Below are 25,810 nucleotides of genomic sequence, written 5' to 3' on the forward strand. Positions count from 1 at the left end.
ATCATTAGGTGAATGAATGTGTGTAAGATTTTAATTGTAAGTCATTATTTGAATGAATGTAATGTGTGTAAGAATTTAATTGTAAATCATTAGGTGAATGAATGTGTGAAAGATTTTAATTGTGCATCAATAGGTAACAAATGTGTTTAAGATTTTAATTGTAAGTCAATAGTTGAATGAATGTGTGTAAGATTTTTATAGTAAGTCATTCCGCAAATGAACGTAAGATTTTAATTGTAAGTTATTAGGTGAATGAATTTGTGTAAGTTGTCAATTGTAAGTCAATATGTGAATGAATGTGTTTAAGATTTTAATGGTACATCAATAGGTTAAAGAATGTGTTTAAGATTTTAATGGTACATCAATAGGTTAAAGAATGTGTTTAAGATTTTAATGGTATTTCAATAGGTGAATGAATGTGTTTAAGATTCTAATGGTAAGTGAATAGGTGAATGAATGTGTTTAAGATTTTAATGGTACATCAATAGGTGAATGAATGTGTTTAAGATTCTAATGGTAAGTCAATAGGTGAATGAATGTGTTTAAGATTCTAATGGTAAGTCAATAGGTGAATGAATGTGTTTAAGATTCTAATGGTAAGTCAATAGGTGAATGAATGTGTTTAAGATTTTAACGGTAAGTCAATAGGTGAATGAATGTGTTTAAGATTTTAATGGTACAGCAATAGGTTAAAGAATGTGCCTAAGATTTTAATAGTAAGTCATTAGGTGAATGAATGTAAGATTTTAATTGTAATTTAATAGGTAAAAGAATGTATGTAGGTTTTGAATTATAAGTCTCTAGGTGAATGAGTGTATGTAGGTTTTGAATTGTAAGTCTTAGGTGAATGAATGTATGTAGGTTTTGAATTGTAAGTCAATAGATAAATGAATGTATGTGTTTTAATTGTAATCTAATATGTGAATGAATGAAGGTAAGTTTTGAACTGTAAGTCCATAGGTAAATGAATGTACTTGTGTAATTGTAATTCAGTAGGTGAATATATGTAATAATGTTGTTGTCAATCAATAGGTTAATGTATGTAAGTGTGTAATTGTAAGTCAATATGTAAATTAATGTATGTTAGTGATTAACTGTAAGTCAGCTGGTGAATTAATGTATGTAAGTGTTTATCGCAAGTCAATAGGTGAATGAAGGTATAGATGTTTTTAATTGTAAGTCGAATGGTAAATGAATGAATGTAAGATTTAAATGATATGTCAATAGGCGAATGAATATAACTAATCGTTAATTGTAATAAGTGAATTAATTTATCTCAGTATTTAATTGTAATTAATAGATGAATGAATGTATCTCAGGGTTAAATTGTCAGTCAGTAGGTGAATGAATGTAAGACTTTAATTAAAAGTCAATATACGAATGAATGTATCTATTTGTTTATAGTAAGTCGATAGGTTCATTAATGTATCTCAGTATTTAATTATAAATCAATAGGTGAATAAACATATGCACGTTTTTAATTGTAAGTCAATAGGTGAATGTATGTTTTTAAATGTAACTCAATAGGTAAATGAATGTAGGTCATTAGGTGAATGCATGCAAGTGTTTAATTGTAAGTCAATAGGTGATTAAACATATGCACGTTTTTAATTTTAAGTTACTAGGTGAATGAAGATATGTAAGTTTGTAAGTCAACAGGTAAATGAGTGTATTTAAGATCTTTATTGTATGTCAATAGCTGAATGAATGTATGTACGTTAATAATTGTAAGACATTTGATTATTATTTTGCTTATGTAAAGAATTTCCTAAAACATGCAATTAAAGAAGAACGTGGTTAAATATTTACAATAAAGAAATTCTTTCAGATATGAGAACCTTGTGCCTCTTCATTCTTCGTAATTGTTGAACTTGATGCTACCAGCCAAAGAAGAACCATTAGAAATGTTAAAATATTTTCTCCATTGAAATTTATATCACTTTCCACTTTGTGTTTTCAATACAGTCTTTGAAAAATAGTTCATCAGTGATCGAGCAGAGAATTTTGCCAGAAATAATATTTTTCAATAAGTTTTCTTGTGGGTTGAATGTGGGGGATAACTCGAATTTATACAATATTTGCTAATATTAGTCTGGAGAGCCAACGTTAAATACTGTACCTCCTTGCGGATTCGTGACATCATATGGTGACGTTAATATTGGCATTAAGCTTATACGAAACTAAACTGTCCCTACAACGTTTGAAAATTTCTAATCCCAAACGTGTGAATACTTTTCTGTAATTTCATTGCAATTTAGGTACATTTATCATCGCTCATAGTGTCTCCTGGCGCCTTAAATGCAGCGGAGGCACGTCTTTGGTTTACTTACCCCTTCATATATTTTAGTTTCATAGCAAACAATCTCATGTTAACGCCACACCTATCTTTTTACTAAGCATTTATCACAGGTATTACGTATATTTGATTTAATTTATATTTGATTTAATTCAATTGTTTGTAAGTTTTACAATTGTTTTATTTTGAGTTTCGTTACATGTCAAAATAATGTAGTTTTGTTTATTAGAAACTCGATATTTTTTCTTCAGAAAATAGTTTGACATTGACTCTTCATTTGTAAGCACCTAAAGCTGACGCAGCTCCCGACCTTGATTTAGAAAACAGTGCGAGAAGTAAACTACTTTTTTTAATATCGGAGTAAAATGATTGGTTTTTTAATCTAGGTCATACTGGGGCTACGTGATTTTATATATATATATGTAAACAGCTTCCTATTAGCAAGTCTTGGCTTTCCGAAATTGCGCATTAGTTAGTTTTAATAGTGATCCTTAGAGAGAGATCTCAGTTGGGCTTTTTTAACACTGGAAAGTGTCTGTTGTGTCAGTTTGGAGTTATGATCTAATTGTTATTCAAAGTATTTGGATTCTAAAAGATTAATTCTTTTTCCTTGAAATATTTGAGTGCTCATACATAAATCTTGGACAAAGATATTTATTGAAGTTTTATTGGAAAGTTCAAACACCCGATTATTGTTTGTGAATAACACAGAACTGTAGACACAACAGCACAATAATAGCTACAGTATACTTCATCGCCTTCCATCTTAGATTCTTTGTTGGGACTCGAATTTAGATTCGTTAGAACATTTCATTTTTAGGAGTTCTTGGATTACTTTTGGATTTTATTCTTAAAACCATAAGTTCTTATCTTTTCATTTTTACAGAGTTTTTCCAGGGAAATAAAATATTTGTTAAATTTTTTGAAAGCTTGTTGTTTTCACCCTTTCTTTTGTTGCTGTTTATTTGAGTTAGACAAGTAATATAAGACCATGGCTTAAACTACTTCCAACACATAATCCGTCTGGTATTAATAGTTTGGAAAGTTCTTTTTAGAGCCTGGACAAGAAATTCTTTTAAAATATCTAGAAAATCTTTTGACAGCTAAGCGTCAATATTGCTTTGATGTTTTGATTCCGGGTGACAGATGAAAATGATGTATAGATTCATCAGAAAAATGGACTATCTTTAGCTGATCAGATCCATGTTGTAAATGAAAACTTCACTCCAAGTTTTTTTCACAACGTCTATCTGTATAAGGGAATTACATCAGAAATGAAAGGCAAATGCATTTTTTTGATGACAAATTAACACGTGTTTCATTCTTTATCTCTCACTGAGACATTAATTGCATCTAATTTAAAACTAGATCCATATTAGTTTATTGTCTACGGACATATTTATTAGGTGTAGTGGTAAGGAATTAACACGTTTGAAGCTAATAGCAATGTTAGTTTGGGTCACTGGTCCCAAGGTTAATAAAATCTGCTTCGTCATTCATGGGTCTGGAAAACAGGGACTAAAAGCTGGTCACACTTCGTTAATTTGGGTTAAAGTATTATCCCTGTATTTAGGACTGATGTCCTCAATGAGCATTCGATTTTCGCAAAGAAAACGGCAATATTTGGAAAAGAATCAAGAATTTAATCGTGTGACTGCAAATCAGTAAATTATTGAAGTCTTAAAGCATAATGATACTGTATATATTAATATAAGGGACAATACATACATTCTACCAATGTGTCTTTACCATGATTCAGTGACTAACATAATGATTATCAAGAACTAAAGTGAAATGAAAATCGGGTTTGGTACTTTGAAAATATTATTTCTAGAACAATACGTAGCGCTAATAACAAGATAACAAAATATCTTGAAATGAAATTAACTTTTGAGTCTGTGCAGGTCTTCATCACCAGACAAACTAAGGGCGATACTCGTATTTTAAGGTAATGTATGGTAATGTTTATTTACAAATGAAGAGAAAGTCACAATTTTGATTTTTCGGCTTCAAAAAATAATGGCATGTTTCGTCTCTTTATGGTTGAAATCTCAATTGAAATAAAAAGTGATCTTTGAGTATATGATTAGTATTTTATTGTAATATTACCTTGGTTTCCACAGGAGCCAATGTTAGCAAAAGTTCTGAATATTCTAACATATCCATAATAAATATACGTGTTGGCCCGAACCTACTTGTAATGCTTTTGTTAGGCTCGTAAATACATTAGTATGGCCAAAGTTGAAACTCTCCTATTCAAAATAACGTTAAACTCTTCTATTTCTATATATGTAGCTGCCAAAATGGTGATTTTTCAACCATATTCAGCTAATAATTTAAAATAATGATTTATATATATATATATATATATATATATATATATATATATATATATATATATATATATATATATATATATATATATATATATATATATATATATATATAGTGAGTTCGTACTATCATATCCACATATTTTGCTGTAGTCTGAAACAGTTTGTCCTAAAATTATCAAAACACACTCAATATTAAACTGCACAAAATATCAGTTTTATAATACTGATGACGTGTCTTTCAGCCATTCGTTTTCTAACAGCAGTGGAACTGATTGATAGCATTGAACCTTTGGATAGATGAAACCACCAGTATTGGTTTTTCCTCTTTTTGTCTCCTTGACAGAAATAAGCTGGGTTTCATGGTCTTGAAAATATAATCTTGCTTTTTGTGCCAGTGAGGAACCATACAGCCTCCAGTGTTGTTCAGCTAATAAAATTGAACATCTGTGTCCCAGAAATGTTTTTTGAGCTGTTGGATAATTGGAAAACCTACCTAGGGACAGTAGTGTTGTTTTAATTTATTCTAATTTCAACCTTGTTCTTGATGTGAGTACAGTCTACTAGAATCAGTATCAGATAATACCATACATGATCAATTCCCAGAAACAAGTACTTTATACATTTCCAATGACAGTATCTTTCAAATATAATTGCTCTGCGAAGGACTATAGGCCAGGTTTGTTTTGCCGTGAGGCATGCCAGTTGGGTATTTTCATTTAACGATCAAATGAACATGCTGCTGTTAACAATAAGCCATAATAATTATTTGCCTGTTCATACTACCTTTTCTGAGCTAACGTCGCAATGAACTTCTGCCAATATAAGTAAAAATGCACAAACCTTTCTTGCAAAATATCCCCAAAAATTAAAACATTTTGTATGCCAAATTTCTGGCTAAACTCCAATTCCAGTTCGAATCTCGGATATTTACTCTTTTCCTGTAAAAGGACGTATACCCTTCCAAGACAGATTTGAAAAAGTTGCCTTGTCATGATGCATGTTGCATGTTGTGTTTCTAGTTGTACTGGCTAGGTATACTTAATGTAGCATTTATGTTCCAGATGGCCTTGCATCCTTTTTATAAACAGTAGTAAGAACAGTTTGTGACCAGCATTTGTAAGGTTTATATTATTTCTACCTGTTGAATATGTGTATGGAGTCAATATTTTGTCTTCTATATCCCCAACCACCTCAATAACACGTATCTCTTCTGCTAAGTATCTAGAACTTTAAATCTATAAGTATTTGTTGATGTTATTTTGGGTCTACCGCCTTTTTTCAGCACATGAGAGGCTGTACATGGCGGCCAATAGGAGAAGCTACTGGCATGCTTTCTCACATAGCCACGCTGACCGAGCCTAGACTTGAAACCAAACGGACAGAAGTGAAATGTGTGAGTGATCTGTATAGAATCAATGCTTTAACCAATGTTTTGGCATTCAAAACAGCGTGTTGACATTAAAAACAGTGTGTTGGCATTCAAAACAGTGCACTCGTTCAGGAGCTACATCATCAGTGTCTAAATATAAATTGTTGAGGTGACAAGTTTACAGTGATCTAGTAGTTTGTTCAAGTTTCTTGTTTGTTCAGGCTTCTTTATCTCAACCTCAGCTTCAAATTTTAACTCATAGAATGCTGGCCCTTAAAAGGTTCTCGTATTCAGGCAAACAAAACATTGTACATTTAATATGTAACATAACAATGTCCATTAAACATTATAAACACCACGAGTATAAGGCATTGAAAGATCTGATTGTAGACATAAGAACGTGACAACTTTGTTGTACACGATTCATGTTCCTGGAGTCTGACCAGTATATATCATATTTTAAAAGGTTGATTAACTGTCATTTTGTTCTTTATATTCACAATGGTTTGGATTTATGGCCATATACTGAAGCCATCATGGAAACGTTTACTAATGTATGAAGGGACTAAAGGTGCGGGTACAAGAAGAACAAAGTCAGTTAATGTACATAACTTAATTATATAGGTGCTCATGCAGGGGCCTCTTGCGGGACAAGAGAGAATCCAATGTTAAAAGCGTCTTTATGTTTAACATAGGAATGGTATTAAAGGGACAAAACTGTTACAAGGGCAAAAGTGCTTATGGGGACGAAAGTGTTTATTGGGAGAAACGGGAATGGTAATTGAAAATGGTGAAGAAAAAATGGTCGAAGGTTTATGGGTACAAATGGGAATGGTAATGCTAAAATTGTGAAAGAGAAATGGATTTACATTATATGAGATAAAAGATGATGTAATGTTATAATTTGGATCTATAATCCCAAAACAACACATATACTATCCAGCAGGCGCTTGTTGAATACTATCCAAACACACTCCTACACAAACGTACAAAGATACACACAAGGAAGGATAGTGCACAAAGACACACTACTATACTATAATATACAAACATACAAACACAAGACAAAGGATCAAGGGGGATGTAAATTTAAGGTGTCAACAACAAAGTCATACAGCACACACAAGGATGAAGGACGTGTATTGAGAGGAACGTTGGTGAGTGTCTAATTGTTTCATTCTCTGGATCTTGGATGTAATCTGCTAAATGTATACGAAAGTCGGAACTTTCTTAACACAGAACAATACCAAAAAATCAACGAATCCACGTGGATATTTTTAGGGCTATATCAATGAATTTCTGAGACTGAAACAAGAAGCTAGTGGCTTTCCTTTTTCGTTTAGTTTCCATTCTTCGACAAATAGTCATTCAATGGTACTGATCATTAGAATACATTACCTTAGAACCCGTGGAAATGAACAAATTGCGACAATCGTTTGCTAAAGTCATGTTATATTATTTGTGGGGAAAACTGGCACGGCATCCGATATTGCCCACGACGAAATACTTGCCAGATGAAAATCACTACTTTCAACTGATGGATGATAAAAGTAAATATTTTATCATGTTGCATTAAGAAGAAGCTACAGAATTTGCACCCCAGGACGAGTTTGGAAATGTCATCATGGCAGCGTACGAGACAGACAATATCCGTGTAAACTTGTATTCCGTCTTAGAACTTTTGGAAAATCGAGTCCTTTAACAATGACAGTTGTATGTACATCCATCGCCTTCATAGTGATGGACCTGATAAAAAAAGGTGCATGAATGGACGAACAACCAGAAGACTATATTAGCAGTTCATCCGTTTTGCTAGAGTCGGTCCTAAAAACTATGGATCCTAATATTAAGACCGACGGGGAGAAATTCATACAATATGACGAGTCAAAGGACTAACATGCAGATATCGATAGAGTCAAATGGTCAACCTTTTGACGTCTTCAAAGAATCCTTATAGTCTGGAGAAGATAAGGATTTCCGCTTGAAAACATTAGATCCACATAAACGTGCACGTTTAAACAGCCACCAAATCGACCGTCACCCTTTAGAAAATGTACATGAAACTGTGCACCAGAAACGAGTGCTATTCCCAGACCACAACCCACATAAATTAGGCAAATGTCTACTCGAAGAAGTCAACGTGCATTGGAAAAGATATCTACCAATGTTTCAATCTCGGATTGCTACTTCATAAGCCATGGGCTATAAGAAAAAGAAGAAACCATCACGCCGCTAAATACAACAGCCACCTCTCATTGTAAGAGTTCCTTTCTTCAAAGCTAAAAAACAACCTCTGTGGGTATGGTGTCGAGGACGTATTCCTTAAAACTCAAAAAGTCTTTTTCTAACAAAACATTATGTTGTATTTTGACATCGGACCACTCACGGCCAATATGAATTTGCAACAAGGAGTCAAATAACTGTAGACAATTTTACTCAGCAGTTGTATTGGCCATCTTCTTAAAAGTTAATTGTTGAAATTTGTTACTGGTTGTAACAACAACGGTAGCCCTTCGGCCAACGTCAGTCACCTATCGTTTAGTCACAACAGCAGCAACTCTCTTTTGGAATTTTTTTAAAATCATTCTCTTTTGACATCGAGTTGCTCCTCGAAAACCAAAACCATCGAACTATGAACAACCAATTATATTCAGCTTTATCAAGTGACGGTTTGAGCCATCAGTCAAAAGCCTTTCGACGTCAAGACGTGTCCAAGATAGAATTCATTTCATATGGCCAAATGTTGTATAATCTGACATTTTGAACCAAACGTAACATGAGAAAAAGTACTTGAGATCTTATATGACACTGTTTGAAGCCACAGGACCGTTCGGTACACGTTTTGCTCTTCACTTGGCTGGAAGAAGTACACGTCTAACCAGAGAACTTTATTATGGATGTCAAATCAATCGTTAGTAAGAAACCAAACTACAAATGCATGATGATGATTCAAGATAAAGGTGAATGAAATGGACACCTGTCCCCACAAGCAACACCTGAGGAAGCTATGTCCTCCTTAGCAACAGCTGGGATCCTTATGAAAAAGGTCATCAGTGAAGAGGTAGAGAAGACAAAGAGGGCGTGGGTAGAGAAGAGGAAGGAAAAGAAACGATATAACAGATAGAACGGGACTTCCCTCTTCTCATTGCCAACGGGATGAAGATCCAGGAAAATTTCAGATGACTGGGTCGTCCAGACTGGATACAACAGGAAGAGGAAGACTGGGGAATAGAGACTAACAAGCCTAGTTTTAGACTCAAGCCCTCAACCAAGATAAGTGGATGAAACGATGTGCTGTTTGTGGCGCCCGACCCGGGAGGTGAAGTGGTGATTAAGGAGCCATGTAAAAGAAAAAACCAACAGCTTTGTTTTAGAGCCACCGAGGTCTTTTTGAAAAGACAGATACTAATCGTATTTATCAATCAACTTTGTGTACCTTTTCTATATATCCGTTATAACTAAAACTTAAAATCCCCCTTTACTCTAATCTTTTGATAGTGTGTTTTTGTGTTAGAGTACAATAGCATGTCTATGAAAATTCTTTTTCCTTTCCTATTGTGTGATAGTATGCTTTTTGTTTGTATGAAAGGGTGCGTATTTTTCATCCCCTTCTTTACATCCTACCCTTCTCTTGTGCTGTTGTGTGTATGTGTGCATCTGTATGAAAGTGTATCAACACTTCCTACCGTATTCGATGGATGTGTGTTTGGATTATATTGTGTGTTTTTTGGATAGTAATCAAAGAGCGTCTGCTGGATTGTATACGTGGCGTGTGTTTGGATAATCACAACAATCTTGTTGACTTCAGTATATGTGGTGTGCTTAACTTGTAGATACAAATTGTTATACTTTCCGTAACCATTCGAGCATTACTATTCTTCTCTGTACCCATAAACCCTCGACTATTTGTTTCTTCACCATTTTAACATTGCCATTCATATTTGTCCATACAAACGCTTTTGCCCATTAAACACTAGTCCTATGTTAGACATAGTGACCCATTTAATAAAAGATTTCTGCTTCTCCCCAAGTTTCCTTCGCATGTTAACCCATGCATATTGTTATGATATGTCCCCAAACAGCCCATACAACTACTGACGTCACTGAGTTTGCAGTTTACCCTCAAAAGGTTTGAAAAAACTGGAAATAGAAGGTTTCAAATTAATTTGACTTTAACTTTTAGTATGAAGGAATTGGTATGCATGGTTATGCAACGACACTGTTTACTAATTTTACAGTCTAAATATGCCAGCAATCCATTAAAATATTAAGGATTTAATGATCATAGAGAAAATAATACATGTATTAAAAACGTGATAGAGATTTCGAGATTACACAAACCTTGCTGTAGGCAAAGAAGTTTGGGGTTCATGGAGATAAAAGAGAAAGGGTTTGGGGTTCATGGTAATAAAAAAACAATGCTTTCTGATCCTACAGTCAAAACAGTTAAATCTATGGCACGTGTGATCATACCAAAATGAACTTAAATGTATGTATGTATGTATGTATGTATGTATGTATGTGTGTGCGTGCGTGCGTGCGTGCGTGCAAGCATGTATGTTGATGTTGTTGTAGGGTTTAACGCAATTTTTCAGCACACGATAGGCTATACATGGCGGCCAGTATTAATGGTGGTGAAAGAACCCGGGAAATCCCCGGAAAGAACCACCGACCCTCGAGAAGCTATTTAGACGCTTTCTCACATATCCACATTGGCCGATTCAGAAACTCGAACCCGTGCACACAGAGATGGGATGGCAGTGATCCGTAACGAATAGCGCTTTAGACCACTCGGCCACTCGGGGCCCCGTATGTATGTATGTATGTATGTATGTATGCAGCTGCCTGCCTGTCAGTCTGTTGTAATATTGACATAAATCATCATTTTCCATCGATGAAGTATTGCTTAGTCTTGTCTTTAAAACTCATGTGAAATTAGATGGAACTTTACTTGACGTATTGTAACTATTAAGGAAATGGAAATGATTTTACATTTTCATTAGAGGGAAAACATGGTTGACAAAACTATCTTTGCTAACCATCGATATACAAATCAGAAAACAGTACAATTATTCGCATTGCAGCGTGTCTCCAGCTCCGAATGGGGCTAACAACAGGAATGTATTTTATGACTACGCATTTTTGTCATTGACATCAGGATTTTACACCGGTCATAACAGCTGTAGTAGAGGGCGTATTGACTAATAGGCACTGTGCCTAAGGCCTGTCTAAACGCTTGTTCTATAGTCCGTGTTGTATAGTAGGCACTAAAGCCTCCAAGAACCATTTTACTGAAAAGCTTGTACACAACCAGGTAGACATGACAATGTCAATCGTTTTATTAAAAAAAGTGCCACGGACCTACAAGGACCTTAATCCAGTCTTGGCTGTTATAGCTTGGTTTGTTTCCACCTTAAGTAATTTAAAATGTTATGTATAAATAGAATACAAAATTTTCCTACCAGCCAAATAAAGGTCAGTAATTGGAGCATTTCTTTCAAAGTGTTTTCTTCAAACCTAGCATAAGAAGACAAACTTTAGAAACAAGCCGTCAATTGTTGGACCATGTTTTCTTCAAACCTAGCATAAGAAGACAAACTTTAGAAACAAGCCGTCAATTGTTGGACCATGTTTTCTTCAAACCTAGCATAAGAAGACAAACTTTAGAAACAAGCCGTCAATTGTTGGACCAATCCTATGCGGCATAATACTTTTGTTTTAGGAATCCGGAAATACTTAGAAAATAATGAATTACAAGGTCGATTAATGACAAGGTCGACATGCGGGTGTGTCTGCTACACACGTTTGAAACATCCTTTTTGGTGATGTGTGCATGAATGAGACATGATTGGGCTTGTTGCGTGCATGCAATGCGATTGGTGCAGTTTACCCGTGGACCTTAGTTCGAATCAATGTAGAGAATGAATTGAAGCTTTTCTAACATGTTTGATAAAAATATTGACGATAATATTTTTGATTCGTTTTTGTAAAATTATTTTAGTATTATCAAGTATTTTCCTGTAGGATCCAGGGATATTACTCACTTCTCTTTTGGTTTATATTTGTAATTCTCTCTCTCTCTCTCTCTCTCTCTCTCTCTCTCTCTCTCTCTCTCTGTGCATATGTATGTATGTATGTATGTATGTATGTGTGTGTGTGTGTGTGTGTGTGTAATAAATGATTTTGCCTAAACGTTCTTAGGTCATTCGTTGGACGTTTGGAAATATATGACATGCTCAAATGAACGATCTTGAATTATTTTCCATTAACCCCGTACAAATTCCAATAGAATGCCAAGAACGTTGGATTGAGTCATCTTAAAGTTTGTTTTAGACCAATGAGAAACAGAAAATCTAAGTACAAACTTGCAATATGCAATATCATTTTGTCATACAAACTGTACATATTTTATTAGTACACAACAAACTGTTTTGCTCCCTTTTTCTTACATATATCCGTAAGTTTATTTTTTTTTACAATTATGAGCAACAATTTCTGGCAAGTGTAACAAAAGACAACATTATTGTTACAGTATAATTCCATTACGTCGATCAACGGATCTGGCGGTATCTCAATTATACCAGGTAATTGTTAAGTTCTGAAGGATCCGGGTCGTAAATCGAGCGTGCCATAATGAGAGGGAAGACAACATAATCTTTGACATGGAGGGACGCCTTTAAAAGTAGTGTATGAAGATAAAGTAGTTAAACGTCAAACAAATTCTTATTTCAGTTTTAAAAAATGCATACGTTGAAGTAACCTAAAGACCAATGACAGCAAGAAATTTTCATTAGTGGATGATGCTCACGTTGTGATCAATCTTCTCGACATTGTAACTTTATACTGTCCATCGTGATCAGGTCCAACATGGCACGCCTCGAGGGTGCTGTGTTATTTATTACTCGGAAATAACTTATAGGACTTCCTAACAATTATATTGTGTCAGAAGAAAGGAATATCAACTAGCAGAACCACGATAAATATACCACCATTCCTTCGCGCTTCATTTATAATGAAAGAGATTTTTGACGAAGACTGATCTGCATTGTTACTTCTTTGTGATAAGAGATATGCTAGATATGTTAGAATTACAACTATTTTATTAAAAATTCTATAAAAAAAATTATTTAACATTCTTACACAAAATCTTGATAAATGATTGTCTCATAATACTTTCCATCCGTGCAAATATTGGTATTAACCTATACTGGTACTTTATCTAAAGAACAAATAACGGGTGAAAATGACATACTTTGACCTAAAAAGGACCATTTTACTATAACAAAATTTATGATATAAAACCATTAGATGGTAACTTGTGATGAAATTATGATTGGCAAGCAACAAGTAATCGTAATTTATTTCAAGAATATAGGATTTTAAAATATTCTTACCCGTGAATCGTATATGTCGCCATAGGTGACTCCAGCATGCTTCCCAGCAATGAAGGCTGCCAGATTAGCAGTATAGCTGGCTATGATGAAAATGCAAGAGAACGCCCAAAAGTTTTGTAGAACCTTACTAGGCCACGCTTTGGGTGGCTTTGTTTTGACGGTATGACCGAATAAGACAGAGTACACCATTGTAAGTCCGGACGCTAAGCAATAATTAGTTTTTCTTTTTCTTCCCCATGGATTAAGGCCGAAGGGACTATTCCATTCAAATAAACCCATACCAAGAGCAGTAAACGTAGCGCTGATGAAAATGGCAAACCAGACCTCAATTGAAAATGGCTCCAGAAAGGCAATCATGTTAGTTGCTATTTTTATTTCCGTGTAAAGAACAGAAAATCCAGAGAAAAAGTATGGATCCGTAAAATCAATAACCTTGACCCTGCTTGGTGTGATGCTCATGGCAGCTACAGCCATATGAGCCGTCCCGGCCATCAAGTCTCGTACCATTCCGTTCCATGTTCCGTTGAGTTCTTTCCCATACGTTTTATCTGACACGATGAACAGGGTGTATTCAAAATCAAGATCACTGGCAAGACGGTTCAAAAGGTCTATGGATAACCCTCGACAACATCGAATCTCATAGGGTCTGCTTTCATTGAAAACGCCAGCTTCGAAGTCCTTAATCATCTGAATAGTGTCCATTTTGTCCGGGTTGTCCTCCAGAAACAAGCATGTGGTATCCTGAGCACATCCATCGTAATCAGCATTTGGCGGTTGCTCCATTACAAAAGGTTTGACAGGATTGGTCACAATTCTATATTTCTTCTTGCCGCTAATCATGTGCTCTGTTATAGGATCACCAGGCCAAATAATGCCAAAAGGGCTGACATCACTTCCTCTAATGTAACCAATATCCCGCCAATACAAACTTCCCTCCTTTACAAAAGTTTGAATATCGAAGCTTTGGGCATTCAAGGTGCCATCTTGGTCAAACTGGATGTGACCGGTAATTCCTGGAACATTTGTGCCTATTATACGCCTGGAAGAGAAATGATCTTCATTGATATAAAAGTCAAACTGCATCCTTATGTTTTCTATCATAAGATTTAGTCTTGAAGTTACTTCAACCATGATACCCAACACCCTTTTTAAGTACAGAATCAATTACGTCTGATGGAATGGTTGTTATGGTTTTGCAGTATTTCAAATCTTGCAACGAAGATGCAAGACTAGATTGTGTCAAAACGTACATAAAAGCAGACATGCATGCAAAAATTACGACGATGAAATGTGTAAGAATGAAACTGATCCATGTTACTAATCTTGACATAAAATTTAGTGAATGTAATCTTTCGGTAATAAATATGCATTGGTAATATTAATGTTGTTTTATTTATGCTTGAAAGGGAAGACTTTCTTTGTTTAATTTATTCATTTTAAGAAAGGCTTAATTGCAGTCCGCTCAAGGATGAAGTCCCTCGTTCCAAACTAATAACGTGTTTAGAAATATGGATATATCTGTTAAGCAGTTTATATAAATTAATGCCGCACGCCGCAAGATCCTCCTTTAATTGAAAAATTTAGGATCAGAAACCGATCATTGACTTTCAGGGCATGCTTTTGTCACCAAAAATCTAAATGCATAAATCTATTAAGGTCATTTGTGTTTTTAGCGAGGAAGAGCACACTAATGTGTAATTCATCTGTAAAGATCTTTACCGTAAATTAACGGAAATATGTAGAGGTCATGCAATTGAAGAAAGGCTATGAGTTGACCAATGAATGTCGCTTTTGATATTGAAACGTTCGGGTTAGTTAATGAGGAGGAGTATAAAACGTTTAATAAAAAGATGTTCGTGTATATATTGAGAAGAAAGTATCAATTATGGAGCCTTTTAACGATTTTTCTTTTCTTCTCAGCATCTTGGTGTAAAATGGACAGTTTTGGTCGATATGAGTACAAGATCCAACTTTAAAAAAAATATGTTAACATCTAGTATCTTAAAAGAACGAGGACCGTTACTGGTGTGTTATTATAAATACCTCCAGAAAGAAGAGAGATAAAAGTACGTATATTGCTCAAGAGATCTCAGTGCAAGCGAATAGCGACGTACGTACATCATATCAAGATAGATGAACTTTGTATCTTCACTCATTTATGCAATATGTATGCCATATTTTAATTGTAACAAGTAGTCATATGCATTCTTTTTCTGCTCTTTTTGTGTTTTCTACTTCCGGCTTCATTGTATTCATTTATAGGCTTCGATAGTAACATCAACAACAGGGTTAACATGAGGACAGTATCGTCCTATGAAAACAATAGTCATCCTATTTCATGTACAATTACAATAACGTTTATTGTCTCTATGTGAATTCATCCGGGATTTGTTTTGCCAATTTCGCTTATCGTCGTCATTAATTCTGCCCTCTCAAACATTTGATTTTCCCAGATTGATCCTCGATTAGGGTATATTGATTACGTTTATTTGCACTTTTCAGAAAAATAAAATCTGTCGAATCAATTTTGTCTTATCAATGACATACCTTATCAATATTTATATCGCAGCTTGTCATTCATGTACATAACATATCACGCTCGTTAATTCACAACTAAATTAGATTCGGAACTATACAATCCACGTTCAAGTGCAGTGTAATGGTCTGTGTTCAGGCAAATGGTGGGACCATGTAATAAGGTTTGGTGCTGAAGAGTACCACTCGAAGTAAACGATGTCATAGTGGATAGAATATCGTTGTTGATGACTATCGGGACGATGCAAGGTCTTGAAACTAATAGCTCAGCGGGTAATTCTATCAGCTTGCAGATATGTTTCACCAATCGCAACGTCGAATAATTGTATATTCGAGGTAACTGGTGTTCTCCTGATTATCAGATTTACTTCACATCAAAGATCACTACATGTTAAAATCATCGGTGTTGATGGCATGACTTCACTGTACACCCAACTTAAAATAAGAGGACAGTTTACTAAATGTTAGATCCCGGTGGTCCCAGTTTGAATCACAGGAACTTTCAATGATAAAGATTATTGATCAAAATTGTCGGCAGGTGATTTGTGGTTTTCTCATTTCAATAAATGCTGATTTTGTTTTCTCCCATTACACTATACCTTTGGTAATTTGTATGCATGATTAACTAAATTTGTTTATTATCACACATAAACAAATCCTGATATCGACTGTTTTAAAATTCTTGTTACGTATTAGTGGACGTATACGAAGTTCACGTGCCGGCCTACCACCTGAATAGCGTGACATAGTACATCATTAGGGAATAGTTTACTGGAAGAGATTGGCGTAGTCATGACGATAAACTTACTAAACAGGCTATTTGGATGCTGTTAATACATCCAATACAATTGGAGACCTAAACATTAGTCTAACTTTGTGTAGACAAGACTTGACGTCATTACTGCATCAGTAGTGGGCTAATATAGGTAACCATAACGCTTTATTTTGCATGAAAATGACATTTCATGAAGACTGGTATTGACCGATTTAATTGATCCAATATTAAGGCGGCAAAGGTATAATTTGCACTTATCGCTGTTGAAAATCTAACAATTTGATCACTTAAAATCTCACTTCAAAACTGTTCCAGATGATACCTAACTTCTCCTGTTGGCTCTATAAGTACTTTCTAATTGCCTTTTGGTCTGAAAGATGTAAATTGGAACAAATATTAAATTTGGTATTTTATCTCTATGGTATTTCAGTATTAGGTTATACATCGAGCATGATTTTATATCTTTACGCAGGTAATATATGTCAAATAATGGCTATTTCACCATACCTTGTACATAAATAAAAAGTAATGAAAATGGTCTTGACCGAAGTTTACTGAAAAATGATGTAATTATTTGAATTAACGTGCTTCATGAAAGTACCAAGCCGTGAATGATTTGACTGTGACATAAGCTAATCAAACAAACCTTGCATTCCAGACCACTTTGTCGTAAAGTCTGCTATTGGACGCTTCTGCTATTAACATGCCATGGATAAGATTTGCACTCATCGTTGATGAAAATCTTAAAAGTTTGGTCCAACATTTGCAGTGAACTAGATTACTTAAAATCCTACAGCGAGGGACTCTTCCAGAGGCTATGTTACTTATTAAAGACCTTTCAATTGTCTTATGGTCTGACAGATGTATATTGGAACAATATTTAACTCGGCATTTTGGCTTTTTTGGCATTTCACTGTTAGGTTATGCATCAAACACGATTTTACATCTATACGCAGGCAAAATACGTCCAAAAAATGGCTATATCACCATGCTTTGTAAAGAAATGAAAAATAAGAAAACGTTTGTGTCCGTGATGATGATTCCATCGCAAATGGCTTTGCCAGATACTATGAGGACATTCACACGCCGAATTTAAACCATAGTTTTGACGGAAACTTTTATGAATTTATAGAGAGAGAATTAAATCGGGGTCTACAGGACGAAGTAAGCCATATCGAGGCCTTACAGACCAGTATCAGTTTAAACGAAGTAAGAGAAATCATTAAAGGTCTAAAGAAATCAAAAGCATCGGGCCATGATCAAATTTGCAATGAACATTTGATCTATGGCAGCGACTACCTCATCGAGTGTATGACAATTTTATTTACTCGGATGATTGATCAATCTTACATACCTGAATTTGCAAAAAAGGGTTAGTAATACCACTGTACAAAGGTAACAGAAAATCAAAGAACTCCCTCGAAAGTTACAGGCCTGTTACTTTACTGCCTGTTATCTACAAAACCTTTGAGAAAATTATTCATGAACGTTCGGTAACTTGGCTCAAAGATACTAATTCTAGTATACCCAGTTCACAACAACATGGTTACCAAAAAGGTTTAGGCTGCACAACAGCGAGTTTTGTGCTGTTGCAATCAGTACAATATAATGTAAACATGGGTTCACGGGTTTTTGCTGCTTTTCTTGATACAAAAAAGACATTTGATACCGTGTGGCACGAAGGACTGCTTTTTAAATTATTCACGTTGGGAATTACGGGTAAATCCCTTTTGATATTTTTTAACATGTATACAAATTTACAGAGTAAAGTTCTTGTAAATGGGCAATTTTCAGATTGGTTCTCAACTGGCCAAGGAGTGAGACAAGGGGGTGTTTTGTCAACCTTGATGTACACAATATTTATAAATGACTGGCTGCTACAGTTAGAAAATAGTGGATTTGGAGCAAAGATTGGATCCTTAGCTGTGGGAAATCCAACCCTAGCTGATGATATTTCACTTTTGGCTATATATCCTAGCAATCTATAAAAGCTGTTAGATATAGCATACGACTACAGTAATAAGTGGCGATTCGAGCTTAGTGTCACAAAGTCATACATTATCATTTTCGGACCCCAATACAAGAATTATATCAATATGAAATGGTATATTGGCCCGTCATGTTTGCCGGGTACCGATTCGGCAACACACCTGGGTCACCGGATTAACTCAAAGCTGACGTCGCATGACGCAATACTCGATGCATGCAAGAAAGGGAAAAAATCTTTTCACGGTCTGTTTGGTATTGGCATTAATCCGAATGGTTTAAATCCTTTGGTTGCTGCAAATGTAATTAAAAAGGTAATTTTCCCTTCAATGTTTTATGGAAGTGAATTATGGTGTAACATTTCAAAAAGTGACCTCGCTTTAGTGAATAAAACACTGAGGTATTTTGCCAAACATTTACAAGGTTTTCCAATACATACAAGATCAGACATTGCCCTGGGAATGCTAGGATGGACATCAGCGCAGTCCGAAATTGATAGAAGAAAATTGATGTTTTTACACAGATTGTGTTTGATGCCTAACAATGTACATACTAAACGTGTGTTTAACGTTGCGTTATTTCACTTCATTTTGAGCGGATGCATGTCAAGCTGCGGGTTAATTTCAAATTTATATTATACCTCAAAGAAGTTTGACTTGCTCGGGTATCTAACTGATTATTTACATCATTCTGAAATTCCCGATAAACATAATTGGAAAGAAATTGTAAGGTCAAAAATTGTTGGTCTTGAAAATAGCCTCTGGAGAGTTCGTATGTCTAATCAAGCAGATTTTGATAGATTCTCTTCGATACACGAATACTTACGACCTGCCTCAGTGTGGCAGTCGGCTAAAACCAGACAACACACTAAGGTATTTACATATGTAGCTAAACTATGGGCTGCTGTTCCACAAACACAGCTTGATATGTGTATTAGATGTGGGAATGTTTATACAGACTTGATACTTCATTGTTGTGTTAGTTGTCCTTATATGTCGAACTTTCGAAATTCTTTCTGGGATTTCCTTACTGATAAATTTCCCCTGAGCCTGCACATTACGTTATTTAATGCAGAAGATGAGCTGCAACTACAATATCTTTTAGGTAAAAGGTTACCATCAGGAGTAATCGATAAAGAAAACTCCAAGCTATTCGTCCTGTATGCAGCATACTTTGCCATGCAGTGTACAGCTATCTTCTGTAAATAAGGTACTGAAACTTGCAACTTATGAGTTGACGAACACTTTGTTGATTGATATTGTGTAAGAATTTGTATTCTAATATAGAATTTTTTTTTATAAATATTTATTGATTGTATTCAGATGATTTATTCTTATATCATGTAATCTTCCATGGAAGGAAATAAAGATGATGATAATTGTCTTATGGTCTGACAGATGTATATTGGAACAACATTTAACTCGGCATTTTGGCTTTTTTGGCATTTCACTGTTAGGTTATGCATCAAACACGATTTTACATCTATACGCAGGCAAAATACGTCCAAAAAATGGCTATATCACCATGCTTTGTAAAGAAATGAAAAATAAGAAAAATGGTCTTAACTGAAGCTGATAAGAAACATGGTTAATATATTTGCATTAATGTGCTTCGTTAAAAACTACCATTTCGGACATGTCTTGCGTGTGAACGTAAGCTAATTAAACGAACGTTATGTTTTCGCGCATTCCATGCCACAATATCGGACGGTGGCTGTTCTACAGCCTTTTCAAACAATAATGGTATACAAGTCACGTTGTATTAAAAGTCTTCACAGACCAAAGCTTGCCTGGGTTGTCTGCTTACGAAGCTTGCCTGGACTGTTTGCTAAAAAACAGTTATCTGAGCTGTCTGCGAACAAATCATGCCAAACCTGTTTGCTAACAAAGTTTCCCTGACCTGTTTGCTAACAAATCATGCCTGACCTGTTTGATAACAAAGTTTGCTTGAAATGTTTGCTAGCAAAGCTTGTCTGGCCTGTTTGCTAACAAAGCTTGCCTGAATCGTCTGCTACCAAAGGAATATGGCTTAATATTAATCATGCTAATATCACCGTGATTCTACACTAAGTGTAATCCATCGTCTAGCCTGTCACAGTGGTTAACTTCTCCAAAATCTGAAAGGCTCATAAAAAGATTAAAATAATGCAGTTTGAGAGACATCTAATATATTTTATTTCCAGAAGAGTGCATTTGTGAATATTTGCAAATTTATTAAAGGAAATATGGCTAAATTCAACTAGATTTCATCTGTTAACTATATTCTTTGTATTCCGAATCTGTCACAAGGTGACCTGAGTGGAAGAAATATCGTATCTCGTATCTAGTATCAGAAAAAGAGGCACATACATTGTTACTTTGGTTAATCAATTTCAGCATTTCAATATTGATATCATGTACAGCAAATTTGATTAATAGATGTGAAATCGACCTGTTTCATAATGTTATAGATTTAACATTGGTTATATTTTTGTTCATGAAAACAAAATAACGAGAACATTTTATTATGAACGAGAATTCATTACGGAAGCAATGATGCGCTCATCAATCGAGATAAGGTAATACTATATCTAGCATTTTGAAATGGCGTATTGTTACGTCACATGATGATGGCGCGTGTCAGTATTGTTAGTTGGAATAGGTATAATGACTCCAGGTGGGTACATGATCCCAAAATCAAAGGAAGAATACATATTCGTTAACCATTGGTTATTATTGCACTTCGTACTACGTTGGAGGGGGAGTGTAGTCCTACTATTGTAAAATTAACGCACCTGATCATTCATAAGCAATTCTAGAGTTTATAATGTGACGTTTACCAGCAAAAATATTCAATGCATATTTCAATAGGAAATTCCTGAAAGACAGGATTTCACTGAAAACTCTCGCAACTAGCTACCACATTTTACAGAAAATGACTATTCTTGAGGAGATTATTAGAAATGTTTGTAAATCCGTTGATTCTTTGAAATGACCAGAGTAAGGAACTCTGATAAAGCTGACTGTTAATGGAATGAAATGCATACTACCTGTCCTACTTTTCAAAACAAAAGTTTGTTCTTACTATTGGCCTGCTGAAACGGTAATGTTTCACTCAATGAAGAAACCGGTGTTAGGTTTTATGGATTACTTTTAAATAGCTGTTGCGGTTTACAACTTTATTTTTATTCTATACAAACTGAATATTAAAGCGTAAATCAATTTTGTGTCACGTTTATGCCAGAAAGCACTGTATTTTTTGTACGTTCGTGGAGATGGTGATAAAATATATGTTAATGCCAAATATAGTAAGGTATCTTTTCGTCTTTTTGCTTTAATTTAAATTCTTTAAAATGTAACCATGTATAGTTTTAACATGTTGATGAAATACAGATAATTGAACCTGGAATGGACAGGGTCCTCGTAGTCATAATATCGTTTGTCCTGGTCATTATATCGTTTGTCCTGGTTATTATATCGTTTGTCCTCTCATTATATGGTTCTTTCAGGTCTCATTTGACATGCTTTATTGTAATAGTGGACTAAATACTTTGCTACAATCGTTACAGTGCAAATTACTTGACAAATTAAACTTTTCGCAATAATACGAATATTATTTTGATTTTAACATGCAAATATTTACATCGAAAGTAATAGTATGTGTTACCTGTATACTGTTTCAAAGGAACATAATGAAATAGTTAAGTCAACAGTTTTAGAGTTCATCTGAGTGGTTGATCCAAATGAGCTGAGGGATAAGCAAAAGTGTTACTATAGTACTAATACTGATGATTTGCTACTTATCAAAGACAGAGGACTACTGGATGCAGTAATTAAAATTTATAGATCAGGTGGGTCACTGATTACCCTAAAAACATTGTTCGCATTTTCTTTTATTTCTGGAAGAACAATATTATTTTCTCCACAAATTGAGAGTTTGTTGTTTGAGGTAGATTTTACACTGGATTAGGAGTATTTATATATTTATCGCGAAATGCTGTTGCAGAGCTCTTCTGATGATGATTCATAACGCTAATGCCAGTAATGGAAAATGTATGTATTGTCTACTGCATCATTTAACGTACAAGGTATGTGTATTTTCTAAAACATGAACGTCGATGTCTACAAAACATTAATTAATACTGATACAATCGTTTGAATACAGTACCTAAGCAGGACAAATATTGGCCGTTGGCCTCACATTTTAAATCCTACATCCTCTGATTTGTATTTTCGTCATGGTTCCTATCATTAGTCACAAGCGTGGAAGACAAGTGATTATAATTTATACATTTATTGCCAGTCTATGATTTTGAAATGATTTATCCGTAAAGAAATTACATGCGTTTGTGTGGCTTGTGCCTTAGGCTTAATTAGCGAATATAAATTCGGTGTCGAAGCTAGCATTAAAGAGTATCCTACTTCAGTTCTATAATTAGTGTTAACCGAATGATAAAAACATTATACTTAATTGTTTGCAGAAAAGAGAGAAAACCTGGCAAGTCGTGATTAAAATATATATTGTAATCTTAATATCTTTCTTAAACATCACGCTCCGAAATCATTGGAAGCAAGCTTGTTACTTCTCAATCGGATCTCACTTGACATTTACAAGCAAACCAATACTGGCTGGTACAAGTTTTTTTAATTATAAAATAATATGTCATCACAAACAATTAATATTGAATCGATCGTAACATACGGGTAATTACATCCAGTGCTTTGAATCCATGGGCATTCTTGCTGTGTGGTAAATTTTGACAAAAATTACTACTAAATAAAATCGACGAAGTAGAGTGCATCGCACAGTATATAAATTGGATGAGAAGCGATTTATAATTGGCGTCGTTGGTGAGAAAGACATCCCTAGTCATGACTTTAAGACACGGCTGCATAATTCAGCTGCAATTGTTGTATATAAACATCTTTGATGTTAACGTGAAACCAAATTCCTTCATCTAGAAATTTTGCCAGAACAACAAAAATAAAGAAAGGAACGTCTTTGCCTGAATGGAATATTGGAATGAAGTTTTCTTTTTTCTGATAGGCTCACATAAACATTCTGGAATATTCATCAAAATAAATGTCAAGCGCAATTTCGAAACTCACTCACCAAGAGATCACACACATTTCAATTCGACTGGTATGCGAAAAGAGATTGCGTGCAAGGCAGCTAATTAGAATAATCAAATAGTGGTTGAAGCCTTAAATATCGTGAACTGGAAAGTCCATCAAGATATTCCTTTTCCAAGAAAAAACAGATAAGCAATATATAACGCCGGCGTGTTCTAGATGAAATTACTGGCACTCGATCATAAACATGTTTTTGAAATGTAGATTTAATTGACCTTTGACTTTAATGTAATTTTTATCGATAAACAAAACAACCGAATGTAATTTATTTAACTTCCACTCGAAATGTAGACTTTATTGATCTTTAGTGATTTTGATATGCCACTCTCTCGTTCGACGAATCACAAAAATGTTTTTTATTTAATTACCAATCGGAAGAACTCCAAAACGCAAAATTGTTATCGCTAAAATATCGAAATTCGTAGCTGTCCTATTAAGATCAGGACAATAGGATTAGGCGATGAATAAATCTGTATGCATATATGGTATTACACAAAGTAACATAAAAAAACAAAAGCAACAAGTTTAGTAAACTTCAACAAATATTTTAATTCTCTGAGTGAAAAAATGATAAAACTTAATTGTAACTTACAGTATTGTGAATTAAATCCCAAATAATTTGAAACATTCTATCACAAGTCCAAAAGTTTAATGTTCAGAATAAATTCTACTGGTGTTCCGAATAAATTCCAATCTTGAATGTACTGATGTACCAATATTATTTACATGTCACAATGATGTAACGCAGAATGTTTTTAAATTAACTCACAATAATCCTAAAGTAGTGTTTTAGTCCAAACAGCCAAACAATTAATAAGCACATGTAATTCCAATAAATAATTTAAATGAATGATTTATCTCTAATTATACATGAACACAACTATAAACGATTACAACAGCTATTAAAAGATGGAATGAATAAATTTGTTGATCTCAACCTTATATACACCCCTACTTGACCTAAGTCGCAGTAACGTTTTCCGAAAAAGCTTAATCATCTTAATGGAAAATTACCTCCAAAGTGTAACTAAATTCATTTCTAGAAACTTAAAGGGTCATAACCAAGGCTAGATCTTGAACTTAAACCCAGTAAACAACCTATTTATAACTTACTAAAAAAAACAAACATGAGAGGAATCAGGTAGAACTCTACACTCAATTACAAAGGTCAATCACACAATACACATTACATATACAAAACAACATTTTAATGTGCATTATCTCTTGACCAAATGTTCTAACTGATTTGATATAATTATTCTTTGAGTGATTATTCTAAAGGGTGTCTTGGACGAGCACATGTTTCACTATTTTAAAGTAACTGAGTCAGATAATCGAGCAAACGAGGAAGAGTTGATGTCCGATATTACGTCTTTGCCATTTTACTGGATTAAAAAAAAACGCTGCATGCACATAGTCAAATAGGAAAATGCTCTGTAAAAGAAGAAAAGGTAAAAAAAGAAAAGAAAAATAAACATATTATGAATATTTACATAATAAAAAAAGAAAACCTACTCATTGCATTTTCACTGTTTACATCTGAAAATATACTATCCACCAATATTCAGAAAGGAGAAAAAACTCATTGGTGTGAAATACAAATAAAAGAATGAAAAAATCGCGCCTCTAAAGGCTAGGTGAGTATTTTGTATTTTTATATTTCATTAAATTTGTAAATTTGATGAATGTATTGCCGTAAAAACAAGAAAATGTTGTTGGGGTTTTAGATACGGACAAATGATGAAAACTGACCATTTATATATTCATATGACATTCATGTTATACGAAAGCTTGTATTTGTAAAACTGAGGAACATTTTGTAATATGATTTACATGGAGCTTGACGGGTGTAAAGTGTGGTGAAAGATTTCTCAAATACATTCTTAACTAAAAATCACGTAACCTTATCATTTTTGTAACTATTTGATGAAGACCAATTGCTTTGGTCTAAAAACAATTATCATCGTCACCTCCACACCCCTCCCTTAGCCGCCCAATTCTCCATGAG

At 34.4% G+C, this 25,810-nt stretch overlaps 1 protein-coding gene across 1 annotated transcript in view; it reads right to left on the reverse strand.

Moving 5' to 3' along the window:
* Positions 1-25,810, reverse strand: part of LOC149807328 (glutamate receptor ionotropic, NMDA 3A-like) — a 103,459-nt gene that overhangs the window by 74,562 nt on the left and 3,087 nt on the right. The window contains exon 3 of the mRNA XM_089954042.1: positions 13,396-14,434. Within this exon, the coding sequence (XP_089810168.1) occupies positions 13,396-14,434 (1,039 nt within the window). The remainder of the gene's footprint in view (positions 1-13,395; positions 14,435-25,810) is intronic.

This window comes from Sinohyriopsis cumingii, chromosome 1 (assembly GCF_028554795.1).
Source record: "Sinohyriopsis cumingii isolate HCF-2022 chromosome 1, ASM2855479v2, whole genome shotgun sequence".
In the NCBI taxonomy this organism is placed as follows: domain Eukaryota; kingdom Metazoa; phylum Mollusca; class Bivalvia; order Unionida; family Unionidae; genus Sinohyriopsis; species Sinohyriopsis cumingii.